This window comes from Bactrocera oleae, chromosome 6 (assembly GCF_042242935.1).
Source record: "Bactrocera oleae isolate idBacOlea1 chromosome 6, idBacOlea1, whole genome shotgun sequence".
Taxonomy (NCBI): domain Eukaryota; kingdom Metazoa; phylum Arthropoda; class Insecta; order Diptera; family Tephritidae; genus Bactrocera; species Bactrocera oleae.
In genome coordinates, this window is record NC_091540.1 from 46,727,946 (window position 1) to 46,753,252 (window position 25,307).

The 25,307-nt window shown below is 34.4% G+C and overlaps 2 protein-coding genes across 13 annotated transcripts in view; one reads left to right on the plus strand and one right to left on the minus strand.

Moving 5' to 3' along the window:
• corn (microtubule-binding protein cornetto) overlaps window positions 1-15,132 on the plus strand; it is a 40,474-nt gene extending 25,342 nt beyond the window's left edge. For 6 of the 12 annotated variants that reach the window (XM_036372176.2, XM_036372172.2, XM_036372177.2 and 3 more), the window contains 9 exons: window positions 5,301-6,193; window positions 6,257-7,769; window positions 7,831-8,014; window positions 9,816-10,191; window positions 10,258-10,537; window positions 10,617-10,817; window positions 10,886-11,057; window positions 13,262-13,537; window positions 13,619-15,125. In XM_036372176.2, coding sequence (XP_036228069.2) covers window positions 5,368-6,193; window positions 6,257-7,769; window positions 7,831-8,014; window positions 9,816-10,191; window positions 10,258-10,537; window positions 10,617-10,817; window positions 10,886-11,057; window positions 13,262-13,537; window positions 13,619-13,921 — 4,131 coding nt within the window. In that variant the 5' untranslated portion in view covers window positions 5,301-5,367 and the 3' untranslated portion in view covers window positions 13,922-15,125. Of the gene's footprint in view, window positions 1-5,300; window positions 6,194-6,256; window positions 7,770-7,830; window positions 8,015-9,815; window positions 10,192-10,257; window positions 10,538-10,616; window positions 10,818-10,885; window positions 11,978-13,057; window positions 13,097-13,261; window positions 13,538-13,618 lie in introns of those variants that run through there. The other 6 variants (XM_070111884.1, XM_070111885.1, XM_070111886.1 and 3 more) reach the window with 6 other exon arrangements.
• A 6,131-nt stretch (window positions 15,133-21,263) lies between these two features.
• Window positions 21,264-24,729, minus strand: LOC118682744 (mitochondrial sodium/calcium exchanger protein). The gene is made up of 7 exons (XM_036372166.2): window positions 24,498-24,729; window positions 24,192-24,424; window positions 23,476-24,118; window positions 22,753-22,980; window positions 22,085-22,241; window positions 21,791-21,930; window positions 21,264-21,509 (listed from the first exon to the last, which is right to left on the minus strand). Exons 1-7 carry the CDS (start codon window positions 24,597-24,599, stop codon window positions 21,264-21,266), a joined length of 1,749 nt encoding a protein of 582 aa, XP_036228059.2. The 5' UTR covers window positions 24,600-24,729.
• Between the last annotated feature and the right edge of the window lie 578 nt (window positions 24,730-25,307).

The window sequence follows — 25,307 nt, forward strand, 5'->3', positions numbered from 1 at the left end:
AACAAAACTTTCGTCACTTAAAATGCTATATCTAACGAATTAATTGTCTGGCGACTATGAAATGTATACACATGTCTTCTGAAAGTCGATTGCAAAACATATAAATTAAATTTAAGTGGTTTTTTTCATGAAAATGCTTTCAACTTTTAAACCTGCTTGTTATGAATATTAATATTAGTTTGAAGCTTGTCAAGATCAGTTATATGTACGTGCCCCTAGCAAACTTCTATCTTAAGTTTTAAAGTGAAAAGGATGATGTACGAGTTTCTAGACATTTTTATACCCTGAACAGGGTATATTAAATTTGACACGAAGTTTGTAACACCCAGAAGGAAACGTCGAAGACGCTTTAAAATATATACATAATTGATCAGCATGATGAGCTGAGTTGATTTAGCCATGTCCGTCTGTCTGTATATATACAAACTACTCTCTCAGTAGTATTATAGCTTTGGTGCAACCGAAGTCAACTTTTTTTCTTGTTTTAGTTTGATTGTATGAATCGCCTCTTGACTCTATACGATATGTTATATGTGTAATGTTCGATCCGTGGAAATATGGTCAATGTAAATTTCAATGCTACTAATTTTTTTTATTTTCATTTGAATAATTGTTTTCAGAGTATATTAGGAGATGAACAATACTCAGTATATAATTTCATTTAAAAAAACATTCGCACGGTAATTGAATTACTGGACTATTAGCCGCGCCTATTACATAGAATCTTTTTAGAGTTTCAGATGGTAAGCGGCACTCATATAAGTGCTTACTTTACAACTACCATACATTCACATATGTATATATGTATGTACATATGTACATATATACGTAATACATACATATGTATGTGAATACAAATATGTACTAATGTGCAACATAACGAGGGCTAAAAAAATAAGATCATTAAAAATCCACAGCATCTGTGAAGTTGTTATACAAACATACATACATACATATAAGTTTGTAGCAGGAAGTGAACGACCGACTTAAACTTATGCTCCCAATCCGTGGAGAATAGAGTGTACTAAATAATCAAGCCATAAATGAGTGTCTATGTTATATGTACGCATTTGTATGAATGCACTAGCGTTATGCATAAAAATACATATAAACATATACAGAGGTACATACATATGTATTACATTGCAGTGTTCCGATGTTAGCATCTTAGGTGAAATCGACAGCACATACGAGTACCAAAAGGCAATCAATTTAATATTTGAAAATCATGTCATTGAGTATTTATGCACCGATATAATTACAACCATGTATAGTAGATATGTTTATTGTTGTGATTCCATTTATGTTATAGACAATTATAATGATATTATTGTTGTTAGTGATTGTTGTAGTTATACGTCATTACGGTAAATTGTCGTAACTGTGTACAATGAATAAGCGTTAAGCGTATAATTTGACAATATTTTTCGCGGACAAATGTTGCCTCTGTAGTGACTGTATGAACAAATCATCACAAATTCAATAAAATAGTAAGTCGACGCATTGAAATTGACTTGCATTACTTTGCCAATATTTATACAATTACATGATTTAATATTACATACAGGCGTACATATATATATACTACGGTGTCTGTTATTTCACAACTTGATTTCTGTTTTGAAAATGCCCTCCGAAGTTTATGCTTTTTCTTAAAAACAGGATCCATCGTAAACAAGCTCTTTACTTTCAATTTAAACCGTGCCTAAATCAATTTACTTTTGCCATATGTATATTAAACATAGGATTTTTTGATCTTTTGCAATAAATTGTTTATCTCCAAAGAAAATAAACCTTCAACTATGAAAAACATATATTCTAATACAAAATTTTCCACTCTACAAAATGATTCTTTTAATAAAAATATTTCTTTAAAGGTTATACGCATTTAAAATTGTGTATCAAATGTACTGAACATTGTAATTGTATTAGAATATCAGGTTAATTCTTGCTTAATGCAAAATACATAACAAACAAGTAAGGAAGGGCTAAATTCGGGTGTACATTTATTGCCTTGCAACTTGCAAGGATCAAGGCCGGCTAAATACCTTCAGGTATTGGCAAAAAAATAAATCACAAAAAATATTGTGAAAAAATTTAACACTCATTCTTAGACGAAATCCTGAATGGATTACAATAAAATTTTCTATTTTATTAAGTTATATTATACGTTTAGACTCACTTAGTTTTATTGTTATATTTTAATTCGCGGCAGTTAAAATTATATTAAAAACAGCTTCATAGGTGATATAAACTCAACCGAAGATTTTAATATTGAGACGATGTGGAAAACGTCAACCAGAGGATGAGAATTCATTATATTAGGGATATGAGGTTTATACCAAGTTTTACACCAAATCCTTACATCTAAATCATTAATATAATTTAATAATTTCTAAGAAAACTTGTTCACCTAATTTCATTAAAATATCACACATTTTGGTCAACCTAAACGGATTAAAGTCAGCTGGAAAGGTAGAAATCACTATGCAACGTATATTGGGGCTTTTTGTGTTAACTTTTGACATTGTTAAGGTATGCTCGAGAACATATTTTCAAACAATTTTATAAATAAATAACACGCACACATACCGACATATTCGGTATGAGGTTTGTAAAAATGACAACAATCATTTGATGTACATATGGAGATAGGGGTAGTATTGATCCGATTTGATCTATTTTTGGCATTACTACATACTGCTAACAGAAAAAAGGCTCTCTGAGTTTCATTCAGATACTACACATATCAACACCAATATAGTATAAGGGGTAAAGCCAACAGGATATTTCAGAATCCCGATATAAGTTATATGGAAGCTAAGGCAAGTTTTCACTCGATTTTATCCATTTTGGGCACACAGATGCACCTTTATTAGAAAAACCACCATTTTATTAATATAACTCACATATTGGGCGTTTTATGCGGTATCAGGTCAGCCTGAAGTTCGAAAATATTTATATTAGGTTTATGGGGGCTAAGAGAAGGATTGTCCCGATTAAATCCATTTTTGAGATACAGATACAATATTATTAGGAAAGGATTCTCTGCGGATTCCAATCATATATCTCATATATTGAACTATAATTTCGAGAAAAGTCTATCATGGACACTGACTATTAATACTTTTGACAATTTTTAGAATTGAGATGGCATATCTTGAAGGCACTCGTTTTGCAAAGTTTAGTTTTCTAATTGTATACTGGAAGGTAAAAAAATTAGGTGGAATTCAAATTTGTGTAATATAACAATAGGCGTAGTTTTAATTCAATTTCCCCCATTGTTGACCATTTTTTCACTGTAAGGATGAAAAATGGTGAACGGTGGCACGCCCATTGTCCAATTTTGACACTGGCTCCTATAAAGCTCTCCTGTATTATCCTGGGTGTAAAATTTAATGTCTCTGACGCATTTAGTTATTGATTTCTAACAAACCGTTATATGGGGAGAGAGCGAGGTATGATCTGATTTCATCCATTTGAATACTGTCGGTAGTATATCTTAAGGGATTTGTCCTGTCCTTTTCAAAATTTTTAGCCAATAGGTGCCCCATGCTACTGCAATCCCTTGTACCAAATTACAGTTTTATATCTTAATTATGTGCTTAGTGATGACATTTTATAGGTTTTCAATTAACGGCGTTTTGTGGACGTGGAAGGCGTTGAATTACGTCCATCTACAAACTCGTACTCACTTTTGTGCCAGGGAACGCGTGTACCAAGTTTCATAAAGATATCTCAATTTTTACTCAAGTTGCAACTTGCACAGACATCGTCATCCAGATCATTTATATATATACATAACACTATATCTAAAAGTTAGGTGAACAAAACTATTATACTTTGTAGCAACATGTTGCTAGAGTATAAAAATTCCATGTTATATACATGGGAAAAGAAATATAATTTAGGCACGGTTTAAATAAGAAATAAAGAGCTTGACCCTTGTTTTTATTGGGCAAAAATTTAAACTTCAGGAAGCGTTAAAAAAAATCAACTTGGAAAATAACGGACATCCTAATATATATATGCAAACACTATGTACATTCACAAAGGTCAGTATTGGGAAATTTGAGATCAACTAAAGCTACTTACTTTCTTTCAGTATTTAAATATGATATACTTTGACTGCAAAGTATTTGTCTTGACTGAGAGATTTTAGATCTAAACTTAATGCTACTTCCTCTAATTTTGTATACTCAAAAAAAATTTAAATCTTGTTTGAAAAAAGATTTTACTCAAATGAGGAGTCAACAATGGAAACAAACGCCTTCAAAATGAAGGCTTCCAAGCTTTACTCATTCGAAATGGTATCGACATGTTGGATGACTGTTACAACAAATGCATTCTACAACTGTGTCCCAAAAATAACCGAACTTTATATTTAATTCATACAACTTGCAGCGTTGCCTATTGAAAACTTGTTGCATTAAAATATACATTTGCTGAGACATACGAATTTATGTTTTAGTACGTGGTTTACACGATTTAAAAATGTTCGTGATGATTTAAATAACGACCAACGGCCAGGTCGTTCAGAAGCCGGTAAATATGCTGAATTGGTGTTAAATGTCCGATGCAAATTAAATTAGGACGATAATGTTGGCTTAGGAATTAAATACGATAAAACACAATTTGGAGAACTTAACTGAAGATTTGGGTAAAAGAAAGGTCTGCGCACGTTTTGTGCCACATGAATTAAATTTATGTAGATGAAAAAGGGATTGAGTTTTTAATAATCCGTATTCATCTGATCTACCACCATGTGACTATTTTGTATTTCTAAAACTGAAAACTAACATGAACTTCTATGGTTTCTAAGATTAAAGCCATAATTTCATTTAAATAAAATTACGATCCTTCATTGGATAGTATGTACATACAAGTATATGTTTTTATAATTTGTTGGTTTAAGTCCATTTGGATGGTTTAAGTACTATTTATCGGATATGCAAATGTTATGCTTGAATATACAAAGTCCCAAATCCCTTAAGAACTTAAACTTACTCAAAAGGCCGTTATCTTTACACAGAAATATACTCAGAAGGCTGACTGACTTGATTGCCCAACATATCTTTCATTTGGGTGTTTACTAATTATTAACAATATTGAGGAACTCTTAAGGGTAGTGGTTCTCATACATAAATATAATGACGTAATATCTTGACACTGTAGTAATCTATATTTTTCTTCTATCTTGCTATTAATCTAACAGATAATACTATTTTGATATAAATGCAAACAAAAGTCTAATATACGATATTTATTCTAATTTTTATATTTTTTACATTACATTTCAGATAAAATGCATCAATAATTGTAGAGCTTTACTTAAGTGCAACACTCACTAGCCATAACAGGAGGAACATGTCCGCCATATTATTTTCTCAGGATTGTGAACAGCAAAATCAACAAGCAGATGAACTGCAATCGGATAAGTTTGCATTTAAAGAAGATTCGTGTAACGGTTTTAGTGAGGAAATAAACAATGAATCAGAAATCATTATACAATTACCGCCAAGCATAACAAGTATTCCTAGTACTGATAAACCAGCCAATGATTCCTTTAATATTAAGGCCGCCGAGCCACAATTCGAGAGCGATTGCAATGGCCTCTTGAATAGTAAAATGGCAGCTCTAGCGTTGAATGAGGGCGACTGTAGTCAATGCGATGGTGGTAGTGATAGTGGCCTTGATACAGCGACCACGAAGCTTGCTAATGGAGAAATTGCTAGCAATAACGACAATATTGACAGCAATTGCAATGAAAAAGGTAGTGTCGCCACAAAAAACTGTACATTACAACGTGCGTTGAGCAGTACTAGTGGGGGCTACGCCAGCAGCACCGGCGGTATAGAGGATGTCAATAATCAGACGACAATGCCTGTAGCGCTGCCGCTGGCTAATGTGAGCAACGCAAGTATGCAAGGTCTAAATACATCGGGCAACTCTAGTTTGCTTAGTTGTGGCTCAGAGCTGGCGATCAGCACAACCAACGGTGCAGTGTCCTCAGCAACGCAAAGCTTTGAGTGTTACAGCGAGAACGGCAGCGAAAGTTCTTCAATGCTGGGTGGTGGCACTGTGTCAACAACACCAGTACGACGCTCAAGCAGTACTAAAACTAAAATGAGGGTTTATGAGGCTGGTCGTGGCGCTTTTGCCACTCCAATGTCCCGCAGTATGCGAGAACGTGGTAAGTCTGTTCTAGGTTTTTTATAAATACAGTCAAAAGTAACAATCGTTTTTATTTGTGTAGATTGCAGCACTACACCAATTTCTGGAAACTCAACTTCCATTAGTGGCAACCAAGTTAGTAGCGCAACAACACCACGTACGCGTCCTGTTGGTGTAAAGCGTACTTCATCTTTGTCGCGTCATGTACCTGCAGTAGCGTCGACAGTAGCGCAACGTCATGCTGAAAAGCCCCAGTCGACTAATGCCACTAATAAAACTTTAATGGCTGCACCAACTTCATCCTTTCGTTCCACTACGACGACACGTGCCACAAAACCACAAAAGCCGGATTCCTTGCCGAACACACTGAGCCGCACGCAGTCTATGAGCATGCAGCGCCTAGTACAACGTACACCCTCATTAAGTCGAGCGCGTACGCCATGTACCCCTCAAGAGGATGGCCGTTGGCCTGGCAATTCCCGGGCTAGCACAGCTAGCGGGGCTGCGAAGCGCGGTGTGTCTGCAACTCCAGATTTGATGTCACTGAAAATGCGCTCCTCAAACATGATGGCATCGATGGAGCTGAAGTCCACTAGCAACAATACCAGTTCAAATCCATACAGCACGTTGCCGCGCCGGCGTAAACAAAAGTCCGTCGAAGACTTGACGGCAACACCTGACTCGCGCAGCAGCTCAATAACACGTGATACACGTATGACCACGTCCGTAATGGTAAGCACACGCAGAAGCCTCGTAAGCGCATTTGGTGCATCAACGCCACAAAGTAACCAACCGCGTTCATTGATACATACGCGAAAAACACCAGCGCAGCCGCCTAAAACGCGCATATACCATGAGACTAGCGTTCAGACGGCGCTCACTGGAGAAGATCTGGAGAATGTGTTTGCTGGTCGGACACCGGCAACGCGTGCTGTAGATGCAGTTGAACAAAATGAACAGACCACACAGACTGATATACGTGACGCTGAATTAGAGCGATTACGGGATGAAGTGCGTCAATTAGCGCAGCGTGAACATGAATTAAGTGCTAAACTTCAACGCGAACGTGAAGAGAAGTTGGCTACACAGCGTGAATTAAATTTGAATACAGAACGGGTGATGAGTATGTTAGAAAAGGCTCGCTTAGCAGGAGGAAAATACGGCCTTACAGGCGGCAGCGTGAGTGGCATTAGTATGGACGGCGACGCTACCACACCAACCTCGGACGAAGGTAGTGGAAGTGGCCACGATAGTTTACTTATGTTGGAATCGCAAATACAAATGAGTGGCCATGAGTTAATCGAGCGTCAGCATGAGATTGGACAGCTGCGTCAGTTGTGCCGATCCTTGCAGCACGAAATGAATCGTTCACTGGCCGCGCAGGAATGCTTATTGCAAGAAAAAGCCGCCATAGAGCAGGAGTCGAATGAGCTACAGGACTTTTTGCAACATGAAAAATCAGCATTATGTGATGCATTAAAAGAATTGGAGAATGAGCATCAAGCTTGCAAACAAAAATTGTCGGGACGTGAAGAAGAAGTGAAGGTTTTGCGCGATGAATGTCGTCACTTAGTGCGGCTCAATGAGCAGCGAAGGTGAGTTCAGTGCAAAACATGCTAAAATGGATTAATTCAAATTAATATTGGCTTATTTTAGGCAGGAGAATCGTATGCTACAGTCCAAATATGCAGCGCTGGAAAGTAAATCAAAAGAAATTATGATGCAACAAAACTATTCGGTCTCAGGGGCATCTGCCGCATTGTCGGGCCTGCATTCTCGTTTGGATAGCTTAGTTGAACAATTGGTGTCCACTTACAATATAACTGAACACGATTTGGAGGTATGACGACAAATATTTTCAATCAGGATATATTAAGTTTGCCACGAATTATGTAACAACCAAAAAAAACGTCGGACACTATAAAATATGTATGTAAATGATCATGTCCGTCTGTTGGTTCGTCTCTCTGTATACGCCAACTAGTCCCTTAGTTTTATTTAAATTTTTTATTTTTAGAGACATGTTTCTGAAATTATGCACACGAACTTTTTTCTCCAAGAAGCTACTCATTTGTTGAAACTACCGATATCAGATCCCTATAGCATATAGCTGCGATACAGACTGACCGATAAAAATCAAGTTTTTGTATGCATACCTTTTTTATTTGACAAGATAGCTTCACGAAATTTGGCATGAATTATTGGCTGATCAAAACCAAGTTCTAATATGGATTTTAAATTTACGGGTTCGGCCTCTTTGTGTTTGCGAAGTTAGGAAAAGGATCCATGAAATCAAGGAAACAAAGATAGTAGAATTCAAGTTATAAAACCTACGTGTATGTGGATTGATTTTTTTTATTAAATTTCTCATATTGAAAATTACAATTGAGACTTACATAGGTGAAATATTTCTACCTTTTTTGAACGCTTTCTATTCATGAGAAGATGGCCTGCGATGCTCCTCAAGATGGCCAATGACAATTAATGGTTAGGGTGGGTTTTTCTTTCTGTAATAATGTTTTAGCTTTAGATTGTTTGATTTTTTTAACATAGTTATAGATCGCAGTTAATGCAGCGCATACATTAATTTTCTGCATGTAATTAATATCTGTTCTTTAAGGCGCGCATCATTCAACGCATTTGTACTACTGGGGCATATTCATTGGGCCGGGGGAAATTATTTAGCTTATATACATATCTATTTATTTTAAACTGCTAAATGTTGCTGTTGTTGTAAAGTAATAAAACATCACACAAATACTTTGTGAAATGCTGATCATTTGACAGTCATTATCGGGTTATAAATCCGCATCCGATTCGCTTACATGTATAGTCAAGACGATTTTTGGGTACTGTTACGGGTATATTGTATTATTAATAACCTTTTCGTAGCATTAAGCTAAAATTTGATCAACAATTTTTATATATTTGGTCCATATATAATATAACATTGAGAGTTATCGATCGAGGCAATCAAATTGATTTCAAAAGTACTAGGTTTTGATTGTTCTTGTCATACCTGCTATCTTAACCCTGTTTAGAGGTGACTTAACTATTTATTGACGTCAAACTCATCTAACGGGAGGACAAAGAACGAGCTTTTACAATGGAGGCAGCATATTATTTATTCGTTGGTATGGGTAGGCATCCGAAAAGGTGATATGACACCATGCTGAGACTAATTGTATTCATGAGATATGATTGGTATTAAGTCTGGATATGTAACAGTTTAACCTGCAACAGTCTTTAGAACATAAATAAGTCTCGGTCAGATGCTGGTCGTTCTCTTCCTTTTCCTTCTCTATCCTTTTGTCAAAGCTATAAGAAATACTTGCTTCTAAATGGAAATCACTAAAATATATTACTTGGTATCTATATTTCAACCCACTGTAAAAAATTGTTTCGCCATACGGAAATTTACGTTTTTTACATATAATAGTTTTTTCATACAGGTTTGCTGATAATATACTATACATACAAGTATTTAGGTATTATGAAAATTCAATATACTTTGTGTTAGAGTAGAGCTGAGTTAGTTTCGATAAAATAACAGCGTATACAATTCGCTTGCTTGCTTGCTACGCATTATATGAATATTTAGAATGATGTATGATAATTAATTATTTGGACATCATCGATAGGATATCGGTTTCCAGCCAGAAGTACAACAACAAAATCACAGTAACACATTGGAGACGCGATCAACACAAAATGTAGAAGATTATCAGGGTCGATTGCCATCGAACATTAATGTAAACGGACTGGACTGTTGCACACAATCCAAACAGTTCTTACCACAACCTAGTGATGGATCTTTGTCGCCACAAAGAAATCAATCATTCATCGCGGCCGTAATAAGTGCCATACGCAATGCAACTACTCCGTCTAGTAAAAAACTATTGGCGCGAAATGGAAAACGCATTAGTCTTGAAAATGCTGGTTTGAGTGATTCAAACGGTCAAGCTACGTCAAAAAATAATAACAACTATAATGGAGATATAAAGAATAGAGATGGTGGTGAGCCAGGTCTTATTTCCATAACTGTCAATATAAAACTTGATTTTTTTCCTGTTCTTTTTCCAGATGACTCCGATTCCACTGAAATGCTCGATTCGGAAACAGAACCCTGTCTAATGATGGACAACGTGTTGGAAGATGTCACAATGCCCGATTCTCATTCACACAATATGGTCTCATCATGCACGGGTGTTATTTCTCAATTGGAAGTACCGTCGGAACTGATTAATCCTCCGTCTGGCGATGAATCATTGCATAACTTGTCACAAGCTATTGTGAATCGTCAACAGATGGAATTGCAGATCAGCAACATGCAAAGTGTACAAAAGGCATCATTACAATTGAAGTGTGTATTATATAATTTTAACCGTATTAAATTAGTTGCATTCATTAACGGTATATTTATAACCTCTCAATACGTACAGTCAATGCGAGCATGATAACTCAGATGATGCTAGTTGCCATGATTCGGTGGCTGAAATGCCTTCCCTAATGGAGTATTGCACAGCCCAAGCAGTGGTGGACCAGGTGATCGAAGTAGACAACTTGGTAACCAAATTGCTCAAGGTCCTGCGTCTTATACAAATGGACAACGATAATTGCATACAGCAACTGATTGTCGATAAGTGAGTCAAATGCAGGAAAAAACTATAAAAAATATATATTGTATAATAATTTTCTTTTTTGTTAACAGGAATAAGCTACAAGAAAATAAAGAGGATATGTTAGAGAAAATAAAAGATTTGCAGGATGTGAACATAAAGTTGCAAGATGAGCTTATGGATGCTACACAAGAGCTAATGTTAAAGAACAACGATTTGTCGAACACGAAAGCTGAAATGCAACGACACCGTAATGAGATCGATGTAAGATTTTAAAGAAACGTTAAAATACTATCATCGATTGATTAATAATTTTTTTGCATTAGAATTGAGTTGCTTTTGCACAAGCATTTATTTTGGTTGTAGAACTCACAGATACATGGATACTTTTACACATATACTTAAACACATACCGAACTTAGTCGCATGAATGCAACTAATTAACACACGATTATTATTATAATTTTATTATTATTTTTAGTTTTGTTAAACACACTTTGGTCTCAATATGAATTATATGATTCGAGTATTAGTTTTCCTAAACGATAGCCGAAAATGGAACGAAAAAGAAACGATAAGAAATTGCGACATAATTAAGTTAAAAAACGTCACTCCATCTGGTATCGCTAAGGATCAAAACTGGTCTATGCGTGCCTCATTAGCCTATCAGCCAAACCTAACCTTAAAACAGCAGCGACACAAAAATTTTTACAAATGAAATGTATTTCCGTGGTCGAAAGTATTAAACGTTATTTATATTTGTTTAATGAAATTTTAGTAGTCAGTGAACACTTTCGAAAGCTCAACATTTATTTTAGTTTCAATGGCTTACTATAAGGAAACAATACAATATAATTAAGAAAAGGCTATCTCGATACTTGTATACTTTAACGTTTACTATCTTCGGCCACAAGTTTAGATATATGTACATAGATATATTTTTTATATTTATTTTTGAAAGTAATGAAAACAGAAACACAATTTGGTTGCATTTAAATGCGCAGACAGTCTTATGGTTGTATGAACATTTACCAAATAATGATTTATGTAGACGTATGTATATTTAATTATTATTTGCACTTTATATCTAAAGTTATTATTTTATATTCTGGACGATTAATCGTATGGTTATTATTTTGTCGCAAATTTGTTTCCTATTTACATAATAAAAATTTCTACATTGATGTATGTATGTTTACTTTATTGAAAAACAATTTTTTATTTATTATACATTATACAAACACATGTATATGTATATATATATATACATATATGTATATGGTACGTACATATATGTGTGTGCATGTTAGTTTTATTTATTTGTAACAAAATGGTTTTTACTACTTGTGGATCTCTTGATTAGTACCTTTACGAGTATATGATACTCAAATTTGGGCGTAAACAAAATTCCGGCAGTTGCCTCCTGAATTTGATTTCATAGTAATAAGTGTTTCAAGCTGCAATGATGTAAATGTTGCACAACAATGAAATAACGTCACTTTTATTTACTGACGAAGTATTAGTCCTTGGTTGAATAGATAGACAAATCTATTTTAGAGCAACTTGATCAGTTAAAAATTGAAGTTGAGCCCAGAGTTCTCCAACCACTACAATTGCAATTATGTATGTATTATGTCGGTCTTTAACAACTCTTTAACGAACGCCTCTAAAAAAGATATCTCTGAAACGATGTTTTTAAAATTATTCAGATACCATTTTTTCTCAAAATGTTTTCAAATTTTGGAGCTTACATTTTAATTCTCAACACAATTAATCAGAACCCTACTAATTATCCATTTATACAACATGACTGATTCCAACATTAAGAATAAAACAAAAAAAAATAAATAAATAATTAATTCCGTCGCTCTAAATATATTAAATTATTTTATTTTTCACATCAAATCCAATTTTACTATTTATAAATAGTATTATTTATTCACACGAGCTTCGTATATAACAGTTCTAACCGTTTAGCTTAGTGAAATCGTTTTTGTGTTGTTCTCCTGGTTTGTATTTTTGTTCCTTTTAATTTAAATTTAAGCTTTCTTGATATCGCTCAAACATCAAAATCTCGATTCATTTCATGAAATTCATTAATGTGATTTTATTTTTTCACTTATTCCGAACATGATATTTCAACACACTCCCCATCATCAATCGCCATCAATGTTTATTATTTTTCTTCAAAAATAATTAAATAATAATAAATAAAAACTCGAAACATATTCCAATTTGCAACAAAAACAACATAACGTTAAAAGCGAAAAATGTCGAAATTTTTTTAACATTATAACTGCATACGTACCCACACACATATCATAATATGTACATAATTCATGTATTAATTTTCATCAAGCAAACATATATACATACATACAACTTTCATGTAATATATAAAACAAATGCACTCACGAATTGGCTAATTGAAAATTGAAAAAAAAAATATATATAATGCCAACCAACAGCGTCTAACGCAGGACATTTGCAATTTGAGTACGCTCTGCAGCAATTACAAAAAACTCTCACCGACAGTTGAGTTTTCGCCCCTGCAACAGCAATTACTCTGCCCCAACCAAACAGCGTTGCACAACATAACACCCGCCGAAGGTGAAATCATTGGCAATGGGGCAGAAAACGATGCGGAGAGCATTTTGAATTTGCTCAAAATGTGGCAGACAGAAGGTCAATTCAATAAACTCAAGATTCGAGACTTCCTCAGCACGTTTGTTCAGTGCCAGCGGGTATTTATTGCAATATAATATCTTGATTAATTACTTATTATTGACTATATTAATATTCTAAATATTTTATGTGAAATGCAGTGTCTACCCGAGCAAACGCAGGAGAACAGCAACAATGAGCGCTTGCGTGTGTACGCCAACCAATTGGAGAATGTATTGTTAGTGTTGCAAGCATGCGAACAATCAACGCTAAATTATGCGGATTTGCAGAAGCTGCGCTGTGACATTGAGATCGTTAAGGCGAACGCAAATTGGTCAAGTATAATTGCTGATCGAGCGGCGGAAGTGAACTGTAACAATGCCAAGCTGTTAAAAGCTAACAGTAATAATAGTAATGAGGATGTCAATGCGAATGCGGCATTTGAGAAGAAGGAAGTCAATTGATAAGTTAAATATTAAAATGGTGGGTTTCCTATAAATATGTAGCATATGACACAAGGTTAGTCAGGATATTTAGATGAGGAATCAGAATAATTCGCTCCACACGCCATCCAAAAATGTCCATTTATGTATATTTATTAACAAATTAGCGTTATTTATTGCATAATAGCACTTACGTTTAAGGCCCTAAAATGCCACAAAAATGAGTAGTTTTGTAAAGCATGCTTAGCATTTGCCGCCAATCATTCTTTGCTTGGCTTTGTTGGGCAAAATTTTGATGGAAAAAGAGACTAGCTTATTGCGTTAAGGAGAGACTTAAACATCGTTATTAAAATGTGAGAAAGCTTTTCTTATTAAAAATTATTTATTCGAGTAAATGGGAATGACATCCGAATTCGTAATAATAATAATATGAATACACTACTCAACAAATTTGAAGGAAATAATTGCGACTGATGTCTTAAGAGGTCTGTGCGGGTATTTGAATTGTGCTGATTACGAATTTGAGTTCAAAAATTTTCCATCACGTACAGCTAGTTTTGTCATTTTAGCAAAGGGTGGTGGTTTGACCCCTAAACCCTTTGACCACAATTAAAAAAATTCTACGCATTCGAAATTTTTACTATCATTTTCGGTTATAGCAACCCAAAATAAGCAAGAAACAGCCAATAAGATCAATCTTTTTGGCATCCCTCCCCACTCTCTGAAAATGGGTGATTTCTGATTATAACCTCGCCCACTCTCTCTATAACGGTTGTATGGTATAGTGGTCCGATATCGGTTATTTTATTTTTTAAAAAGAGCAGTTTCTTCGAAACAAAAGGACATGTGCAAAATTTCAAATCGATATCTCAAAAACTAACTACGTATGCATATATATTTTGAGGGTCTCCAAAACTTCCATCTGGGTGTTACAAACTTGTAGTGAAATTTTTCTGGTATTTTTCTACACCACTTATCTACCCTCTGTTAACGATATTTTAGAACTTATATACATACATATATGTCTACAACTCTGCGCACATATGTAGTTCGAGTGCAACACGTATCGAATTTTTATACTCTCGCAACCTGTTGCTACAGAGTATAATAGTTTTGTTCACCTAACGGTTGTTTGTATCACCTAAAACTAATCGAGTTAGATATAGGGTTATATATATATAAATGATCAGGATGAAGAGACGAGTTGAAATGTGACTGTCTGTCCGTCCGTCCGTCCGTCCGTGCAAGCTCTAACTTGAGTAAAAATTGAGATATCTTTATGAAACTTGGTAGACATGTTTCTTGGTACCGTGAGACGGTTGGTATTGCAGATGGGCGTAATCGGACCACTGCCACGCCCACAAAACGCCATTAATCAAAAACAAATAACTTGCCATAACTAAGCTCCGCAATAAGATAAAAGACTGTTATTTGGTACACAGGATCACATTAGGGAGGGGCATCTGCAGTTAGACGTTTTTTTTAAAAAGTGGGCGTGGTCCCGCCTTTAATAGGTTTAATGTGCATATCTCCTAAACCGCTAATGCTATAATAACAAAATTCACTAGAAGCAAATGTTTTTAGCACTTCTATTGACGGTGTGAAAATAGTTGAAATCGGGATGCAACTCCGCCCACTCCCCATATAACGGTACTGTTAAAAACTACTAAAAGCGCGATAAATCAATCACTAAACACGCCAAAGATATTAAATTTTATCTCTGGGATGGTATGAGATGACTTTATAGGAACCGCGTTGAAAATTAGGCAGTGGGCGTGGCACCGCCCACTTTTAGGTGAAAACCCATATCTTGGGATCTGCTTTACCGATTTCAACTAAATTCGGTGCATAACGTTCTTTTCATGTTTCTATGTCATAGTGCGAAAATGGGCGAAATCGGACTACAACCACGCCTACTTCCCATATAACACCATTTTCAATTCCATCTGATTCTTTCACTTTCCACTATGCAAATCAGGTAACAATGATTATATCGGGGTAAAACTTTGCGTGAATAATGCAATTAAAGTATGCCACCTTGCGGCCAAAAATTGTCTAAATCGAACCGAAACTGTTCAAACCCCTAAGTACTAAATATGTGGATCCCAGTGCCTATAGTTGACCTTCTACCGAAAATATCAGTCAATCCACAAAGAAATCTCAAACGAGTATACCATTTGACTTTGCGAGAGTATAAAATGTTCGGTTACATCCGAACTTAGCCCTTCCTTACTTGTTTAATCTTACTTTAGATCTAAAATTCACTTACCTATGTCGACTTCTGAACCCCCCTACTTAATACAGTAGAAATCATAACGATTGCGCAGAAAATATATTGTATCTTAAGGTGATAACTTACTATAAATCGCAATTATTGCGTCGTACATATTTTCAGTTATTTCGTTGCCAAAACAAAAAAAAAAACGTCGGTGTTAAACAAATTTGAATTAGGTTCGAGAACCATTGAAAACTCTTTAACACCAAAAAATTTGACCGAGTGGATAATAATTTTTTAATAAATCCATGTTTGGCCGCTAGAGTCTCCTCTAGCACTTTATTACCACACTTTATACCCACAACTAAAAGTACAGACAGTTTTACGTACATAGTTCAAATACATTATATTTACATACATATGCATAGGGTCTACTAACAAGAACGACGTGATGATAAAAAACACCCAAATTTGGTCAAAATGGGTTCTGTTTTTTTTATTATGCAGATAATTTTATGAATAAAATTGAATAAGATGTCGGCCAATATCTCCAATGTGTCCATGTTTAGACGTAAAACATAAGGCGGTGCACCGTCTTGTTGGAAATAGATATCGTCGCGTCGATTTTATCAAACTCAGGGAAAAAAGTCGGTCAACATCGTGTTATAACGTTCGTTATTGATGGTAACGGCATATTTTGCCTCATTTCGAAAGAAATAAGGCCATTTGATGCCGCCATACCACAATCCATACGGAACGGTACATTTTTAGGGATGCAATTGCATTACCTAAACCACACGAGGATTTGACTCATCCCAATAGCGGCAATTTGGTTTGTTGACGAAGCCATTAAGCCAAAAATAGTCCTCATCTAAAAGATGATTTTTCAATGAAAGTTTTTTCAATGATTTTTTCGAGAACGTAACTTTGCATAATAATCTTGGACAATTTCCAAGCGTTATGTCAAAGTGAAACGTGACATGGTGAAATGGCAAACCTTACTGAATACACCGACAAAATTTGCCACAGGTCCATAAACAAACATGGCCACGACGACTTGTCAAAATATCGTCATCCCTGTTGGTAGACGTTGTATATTTTTAAAAAAAGGGCTTTCTCACTATTTTAGTAATGAATGAAAAAAATATTAAGAATTGTATAATGAACAAGCTTAGTATAAGAGGATATTATTAAAAAGTAAAACGATTTACAATGGATTATATGTTATGACGTTTTTAAAATAGCCTTTTTATGTAAAGTTGTGCGGAAAGTAATAACTCTCAAGTCCAATAATACGTATACTTATATCTTCTATAATTCGTTTTTAATTTAATTACATTAAATACATTGTGTGTCCTATTTTAAAATCTTATTATAAAGTATCTTTAATAGGTGTGCTCAATATTTTTGATCTATTTACTTTATTTGGAGTTTTGTTCGAACATATTTATTCGTGGTATAAACTTATTGAGATAATTGCTTAGATATTCTAATAGATAGATTTTCTTTAGTGATAGCTGCTTGTGGTAAACAAGCCAAAACGTAGCCAATTCTTCTTAATATTACTCTGCCAACTAATTTTCAAAATTATATTTAAAATTTTAAGAAAATTAATTGTACAACAATTATACTTAATCAATGGCCAAACGTTTCCAAATTCCAAAATTGTTGATAATAAATTATTATTCAATAATACATATATAAGGCGCGTAGTTATGTATGTTACAGTGTTAAATGTTGATTATACTCGAATTTAATAAACACTAAAATTAAAAGATTTACAAAAATAATATTTTAATCGTATATATAATATTTACATTTATGCATATGACACATTGTAGCATACGGTAAGTGGTTAGGTAAAACAAGAAATGTGAAAGTATTTTTTCAAAGCTTTACAAATATATACTTTCCAGCTATACTCATACATGATTTAGCTGCAATATAGCGTGGACTAAAATCCTGGTGATGCTTAGACATAATGTTGTTTGAGTTTGTTGTTTCTGCTGAGGTGAAAATCCTTAGTTCCGGTTACAAGCACCCAATTATCGTGGGAACGGGAAAATTTTTATTTTTTTTTGGGTGGTAAGCGTTATTATCTTGCATTTTATTATCTCCTCATCTTTATAATAAGGGTATTCACGCCAGTTTGTTAATTCGTTAGTCGTTATTCGGTAGTTTTTTACATGCGTTTTGTTTTGCTAAAATTAATAGGTTATCGTTTAACCGAGTAACGAAGTACCAGTGTGAGAAGCTTGATAGGTTTTTTGTTACATGGTAACATCAAATCAGCTATTTGTTTTGCGTCGTTGTCTAAAAAGTTCATTGGATTCATTACGAAAAAAAAAAATTTGCTGTTCGCTGCAAAATAGTGTTGGACAAATTTTTCAAAAATAAGTATTTAATAAAATTGAATCAACTGTTTTGGAACAAAGTTTACCACACTACTGAGATAGAGAAAAAAGTATATTCACAGTAAAGCGTTTTAACGAGGTATCAACTAACGAATTACCAGATTAACATGTTCAGTTTGAATACCCCTAAAAAATCGGTGTGGTTAAGTTAGATCATGGAGCTGATACTTGTTTAAATTTTTAAGTATGGGTCAAAAGACTCATTTGTATCGACAAGGTGCTGTAAGTTTGTCACAAATTTGCTTAGACGACTAGTAATAACTCCATTCAATTCGCCAGTTATGTCGAGGATATAAATATCGAGATATTTCAACCTTAATTTAAAGCTGAACATTGGAAATGAAGATATTTCCACTTCACCTTTTAGGACAAGAGAGTCAGCCTTACCGCATTTATGCCTAGTGTAGAGTGTCCAGTTAGACCTCCTAAAATAGTTCAATGGACCTCACACTTTCCGCTCTATGCTTCGCAGCCCATTTATGTATAACAATAAAAAACGTATTTCCTTTGAGCGATCAATAAGAGGTGATCTGACCGTTATGGAAAATCTAAAGACGTAGATGATAACACAGGAAGAGTTAGAATTCAAGTGACATCTAAAAGTGAGGTCAAAGTTATAAAGAGACCGCCACTCAGTGTAAGAGAAAAAAACGAAAGTGTTGTTTAAAAAGGGATTAGATATACTTGTGTCTCTAAGACGTCAAAGATCTAGCATCAAACGGAGCAGTACTATAATCAAACTCTTACTTTCAAAAACACACATTGAAAAAAGATTGGACGCTGGAAAACATTCACCGTGATTGAAGCAAACAGATGAGTCAACTTTTGTATTTTTCCTTGAGACGAGTTTGGCTAAGAAAAGAACAAAGATTTATTCAAAGGAGTTTTAGGCATCCCAAAAAGAGGTGCATGTTAATGGATGCTTTTCTGCTCATAGATTTGGGGTTTCGAGGTGCTTCACGCGGTTATAATTATAGAATTATATAAAAAGGGTTTACGGAAGTCACTTGAAATACTTTACAAAAAAAATAACCATAATTGGATACTGCAAGAAGGTAATGATCTGAAATATAGAAGCAGACTCTGTACTCAATGGAAGCAAGAAAACCATATCGTTACTTGGCCGCCCCAGTTACCAGACGCCAATCCTATAGAGAAACGAACGACAAAATATCAAGAAAACGTTTAACGTCAATAAAATATTTCACTCGGCTACTCCACTAGACCTGACGATCGTTTCCTGTGGAATATGACGAAATTAGTTGCAGGTTTCTATCAAAAATGTCAGGCTATAATAGACTAGCCAAGTATTTAACAAACGTCAGCTACAAAAAAACAATTTTTTTTCTATAATTACAAAATTTTGGAAAATGAAAATGTTATTTTTTGCTCGCACTGTAAGTATCATTTGAAAAATATTAACGGTTGAAGTTTGACTATTTTAAGGCAAATTTGTTTTTTTCTTTTGAATATTATAACTCTAGTCTAAATCATCGGTATCTGGGGGCTTGAACAGTTATGGTCCGATTTTGACAATATTAAGATTTGAGATGACGTACCTTAAAGGTATTATTTGTGCAAAGTTTCACCCCGACGTATTCACTGGCAGCTTGATTTGTATACTGGAAAGTGAAAAAAACAGATGTAATTTATAGTTTTGTTATATGGGAAGTAGGCATGGTTGCAGTTCGAATTAGCAATTTTTGACGTTGTGATGTAGAAATGTCATAAGGATGCTATGTGTCAAATTTGGATAAAATTGGTCGAATAGATCTGGAGATATGATTATAGAGCCTCCTCATACCATCCCGGATGTAAATTTTAATAGCTCTGACGCATTTAAATATTATTTTTGAACTTTAAGTAATTTTTAACAAAACCGTTATTTGGAAGTGGACGTGGTTACCATCCGATTTCACCTATTTTCGCAATGTCGTAAAAGATACCCAAGGGTTTGCCCTTTGGAGATTTGGGTGATATAGCTTGAATGGTTCGAGAGATATATACATTAAAAGTATTAAGGGCGTGGCCACACCCACTTTTCAAAGAGGTTTTGTCCAGAGATGCCCCTCGTTAATACGATTCGTTGTACCAATTGAAAGTTTTGAATCTTAATTTACTCGCTTGCACGTACAGATGGACGGACGGACGGACAGATAGTTAACCGGATTTCAACTCGTCTCTTCATCCTGATCATTTATATAAATAACTACCCTATATCTAACTCGATTAGTTTTAGGTGAACAAAACTATTATACTTTGTAGCGACATGTTGTAAGAGTATAAAAAGAGACCACTTTCGGTAGAACAGTAAATTTCATACAAATGAGTTTTGCAATTTAAAATGCTTCTTTTTCATTGAGTTATACAATTTATAAAAAAAATGTCGTAAGAGACATTTTCGTAGAACATTCAATTTCCTATGAAACCTATGAAACAAACTATTTTTTCATTGGAAGCGAGATAAAGCGATTAAAAACTGTAAGCCGGAGGACCTTCTTGTTACAATCAAGAGCTCATATTTGGAGAACCTTTCTTAGAGATCGCATGGGTTTGATCAGATCGCTGTTTCGTTTCACAATCAGTTCACGGGTTAACACACTGCTTTTTTACTCAATTTTATTGACATTATCAAAAATACGAACAATGAGAGATTTGAATCGTCTGATTCTAACAATATTTTATTTACTTAATTTATAACTTTTCTTTATATATTATACACTAATTTGAATTATTATGACCAATTAGAATGTGTCAACGAATTAAAGATAATTATAGAAGAATGTTGGGAGCCATAGGGGTGTATAAATTCATAGGCCGATAATATTATAAACAGAAAGAAAATTGTGCAAAATATGACTAAGAAAATGCCAAAGCTACGACGCAGTTCAAAATTAGAAATGCTTAGAGCAATAAATGTATATCCGATCATCAAGAACAGGAACACGTATATGGTTGAATTATTGTTAGTGATGAAAAGCTGCAAATACAAAAAAAGTAAACTTTTAATTAATAAAGCATGAAAGTGCTTCTTTCCGATGCAGCCGAACGTTATAAACTCTCGCATTTATGTAAGTTAAGATCGTGCGAATACTGCACTGGTAGAGACGAGAAAGTGCTTCAAAATATCACACAATTTGTTTCAATTGTTACAAACATTCATTAAGTGGAACTATTATACTCACATACTGCGAGAGTAACAATAACATTTACTAGAATATATTATATATTGTACACTATGGAAATACTTCGCCCACTCACAATGGAAGATGCATCAAAACAAGGCTGGAAAATCATGGCAGGAAAGCTACCTATTGTATTGTAAACAACCAAGCCGGTGACGAGACCAAACGCAATATCCACTTCAGCGTACTTAATTAATTCGTAAATCAAAATCATTTCTAAAAAAATAGCAAATAAAGATATAAATATAAAGAAAGTTGATCAAAATCGGTCCTATGGTATTATCAAAGAAGTTTCAAACAAAAACAGAACAAATTACATTTAGTTTACAGCCGTAACTCAGTAATTGTATGCTCAAATATTTGTATTTACCTGTAACACTATTTGTAAATGAGGAACTTGCAACGGTAACATCATCGAGATTCCATCGTATTAGATACTGAAGACTTTGATGAATTAAAGAATCAGCTTCCATGGTAAGTAACTGCCAAATCATGAATGCAGCAAATAATCCAAGTACACTAAAGACCTGGAAATTCACAAATATATGTATATATATATACATACGTATATGAATAATATGGAAACGTCTTGAAAAAATGTCGATGTATAAGTAATCAGACAGCAAGGACCAACACTATGAATAGGTAATATTTATGCTCAGTAAACTTTCTTGACAGATTATAAAAACCCAACCCTCAAAAATATTTAAACAATAAGGTTAACACTTTTATAAAAATAAATTTTATCAGGCATATTCCGACTTTCTAATTTTACCTCTACCTCTAGTACGATCCTCTGCAATACGCAGGGAAACTGTGGTACAAACTGCATTATTTCTGAAGCTATATTTTTTTTTCTTCGACATTTTTAGTGTTGATGTACTTAAGTAAATATTAAAAACTCCTTTGGCTCGCCTAGCCAATTTGATTCTTACTACTAAATAATTCTAAAAATTGAAATGATTAGAAGAATGTAGGGAACTTTTTGTAGAAGGCTGTTGATCTTGGAATACTGATGAGCCTCAGTTGCATACTTACTTTATATAGTCTAGGCGGCTCCGTGGCGCTTGCCTTAAAAAGTAAAACAAGGGCGGCTAGAAATCCAATAAGGAAAAACGCAAGGCAAATTTCCAGTTTTATGTATACGATTAATGGTAACGTTATGAGCATAAGATTTGCACTTAGAAGATACTTATTCCAACCTTGGAAAGGTAAGCTTTCGTTTATAACAGGAATCAATAGGGTCAGAATAATCCACATAGGTGCCTGAAAATATATATTAAATATAATTAATAAATAAATAAAAAAATTAATTATTTCTATTGATACATTACTATAAAAATGTTTTAAATAGCATATGATCGAAAAGCTATAGGCTTATTAACGTAAGGAATCCGGTTGTAAGAAAAAATACTATTGTATAAAGTTTTACATATCTAGATGTTTGCTGAAGTTATCGCCCGAACTAGCGGTCACAAATTCATTGTTCGTGACAAATTTTGCATACAATCAAATATTTTGAGACACAATTTTTTAAAAAAGAGTCGAGTATGCTATTTAAAGTTAAATATCGAAATTAGTGCTTTCAGGGACTAACCGGCTCAACTTATTCATTTTGATTTCATGTATGTATGGTATATGTAAACATCTGTAGTGTTCGGTATAAATTAATATCAGATCTCATGGTTCAAAAACTTCCCTTTAATTTTCTTACTGTTCTTAGTTTACACTTTATACATTTTAGAAACTCTTCATACTTACAAACAAGATATTGAAGATTATATACTTTCTTCCGAAAATGTCTCCATACAAATTTTGACAATTCACTTTGAAAGGGGAATTCGTGGTTTCACCATGATCAGCCGACATTGCAGTGATCACTTCGTCGAGCACATCCACTATAACATTTTCATTTTCGATTTGTTCTGGCGTAGGAATAACATCAACATTGGTACTACTTCTCGAAAGCACGGATTTAAATGGATCGTAGAGTTGAGCGAAAAGATAAACCAAATAAATGATGATTAATAATTTGGCATGCCATTCTAACTTTAAATCAGCTTGCCCGTCTTTGGGTAGAATATCATTTTTAGTTTTAAAACTTATCAAGATATACACGTATATATTTCCAAGCAAGATTACTAACAGACTAACGATGCAATTAAATGGCGAGACATGCGAATTTCTTTTAATTGCGATTAATCCCAATCCCATACTATACATGGTAAACGTCTTGCTTCCCAATTCCGTGAGAAAAAGGGAGTATATCTCTTTTGGTGAGTTGCAAATAATCGAAATTTTGAACAAATTCGGCAAGATGAACAGAGTTGACACAATAAGAATGCCACAGTGGTAAGCCTTAATTGTAGACCAGTTAAACAAGGTAAGCACATTTGGTAAAATACTGCAAAAATTGTTTAGAAAATATTGCGTGCCCTTAGTGTGTCGCAGAAATTCATATGTACATTGGTACTTACAACCACCTGGTCATTACGAATATGAAGAATATGAAAAACAGGAGCATCACAAGAGAACAGACGACATAACCGACCTCGCCAAACCAAGATAGATCATCGATCCTTATAGTACAAATAGCGAATTCCAAATAGTTGATGAGTTTCGTATCGAAATTGCAGTGACCATTGTGGCGAATGAGATGACAGTGAGCGTCGGGATCTATGTTTATGCCTATTGGTCGAAAGCAGCTGACCTGTAGGGATTTAAAAGTTTATATGCGACTAAAATGTAGGTATGTACATCTGTTTATGCATAAATAAATTTACCTCAATTTCGCTCGTTACGTATTGCTTGTGCCTGCGCGCCCGTGTGTGCAATTTGAAATTCGTTGTATTTTTTGTGAGCAAACCGTTAGAAGAATTACTCATGGTTTCTATGTGTAAATGAATGTTTTAGCACAATTAATCGAACAATAAGTTTCAATAATTTAAAACAAATGACAAATTTATATAAAGTCAAAATAAATTATAAGAAATGACTCACCTACATATGTATGCACCCTATACCATGGGCATGTAGACAATAAGAAAGTTCAAATTCAAATTTCCCTCAAAATGTTGACAACTAGGAGTAAAACATCAAAAATTGTTAGTTCTTATTGTTTTGGACTTAAACTATTGCCGATATTTTTGGGCACAATATTTTCAAATTATATCCTCAAAAGTTTCCTTGTGGCGAATTTTTCACCAACAAAATCATTTGCCGTAGATAAAAATAGATAGTAATCACTTAGTGCCAGGTTCGAACTATTAGTGGATGCATAAAACCTCCTAACCAAGTTTCGGAGCTTCTTGCGAATCACTATTGATTTGTGTGGCCGGCCGTTGTCCTGATGGATAACTTCTTCCTATTGGGCAAATCTTCTTCCTATTGGGCAAATCTGGCCGCTTCTGGGTTATTGTTTTCTTCAGATGGTTGGGAGCAGTTCATAGTAGATGCTTTACTGCCGATCCCACTTAACTCATGGTAAAACCTTCCTGACCGTGGATTGGCTATTCTTTGCGCCAGCTCACTGTAACTCAACTACCACTGTTTTCGCTTGACGTAGAAAGTGACCTACTTTTCATCACCAGTAA

Coding starts and splice junctions, on each gene's coding strand:
- LOC118682744 (XM_036372166.2), bottom strand. CDS start 24,599: ATGAGTAATTCTTCTAACGGTTTGCTCACAAAAAATACAACGAATTTC. Junction 24,425..24,497: donor ACGTAACGAGCGAAATTGAG/GTAAATTTATTT, acceptor AAATCCCTACAG/GTCAGCTGCTTTCGACCAAT. Junction 22,242..22,752: donor AGCCGCCTAGACTATATAAA/GTAAGTATGCAA, acceptor GTGAATTTCCAG/GTCTTTAGTGTACTTGGATT.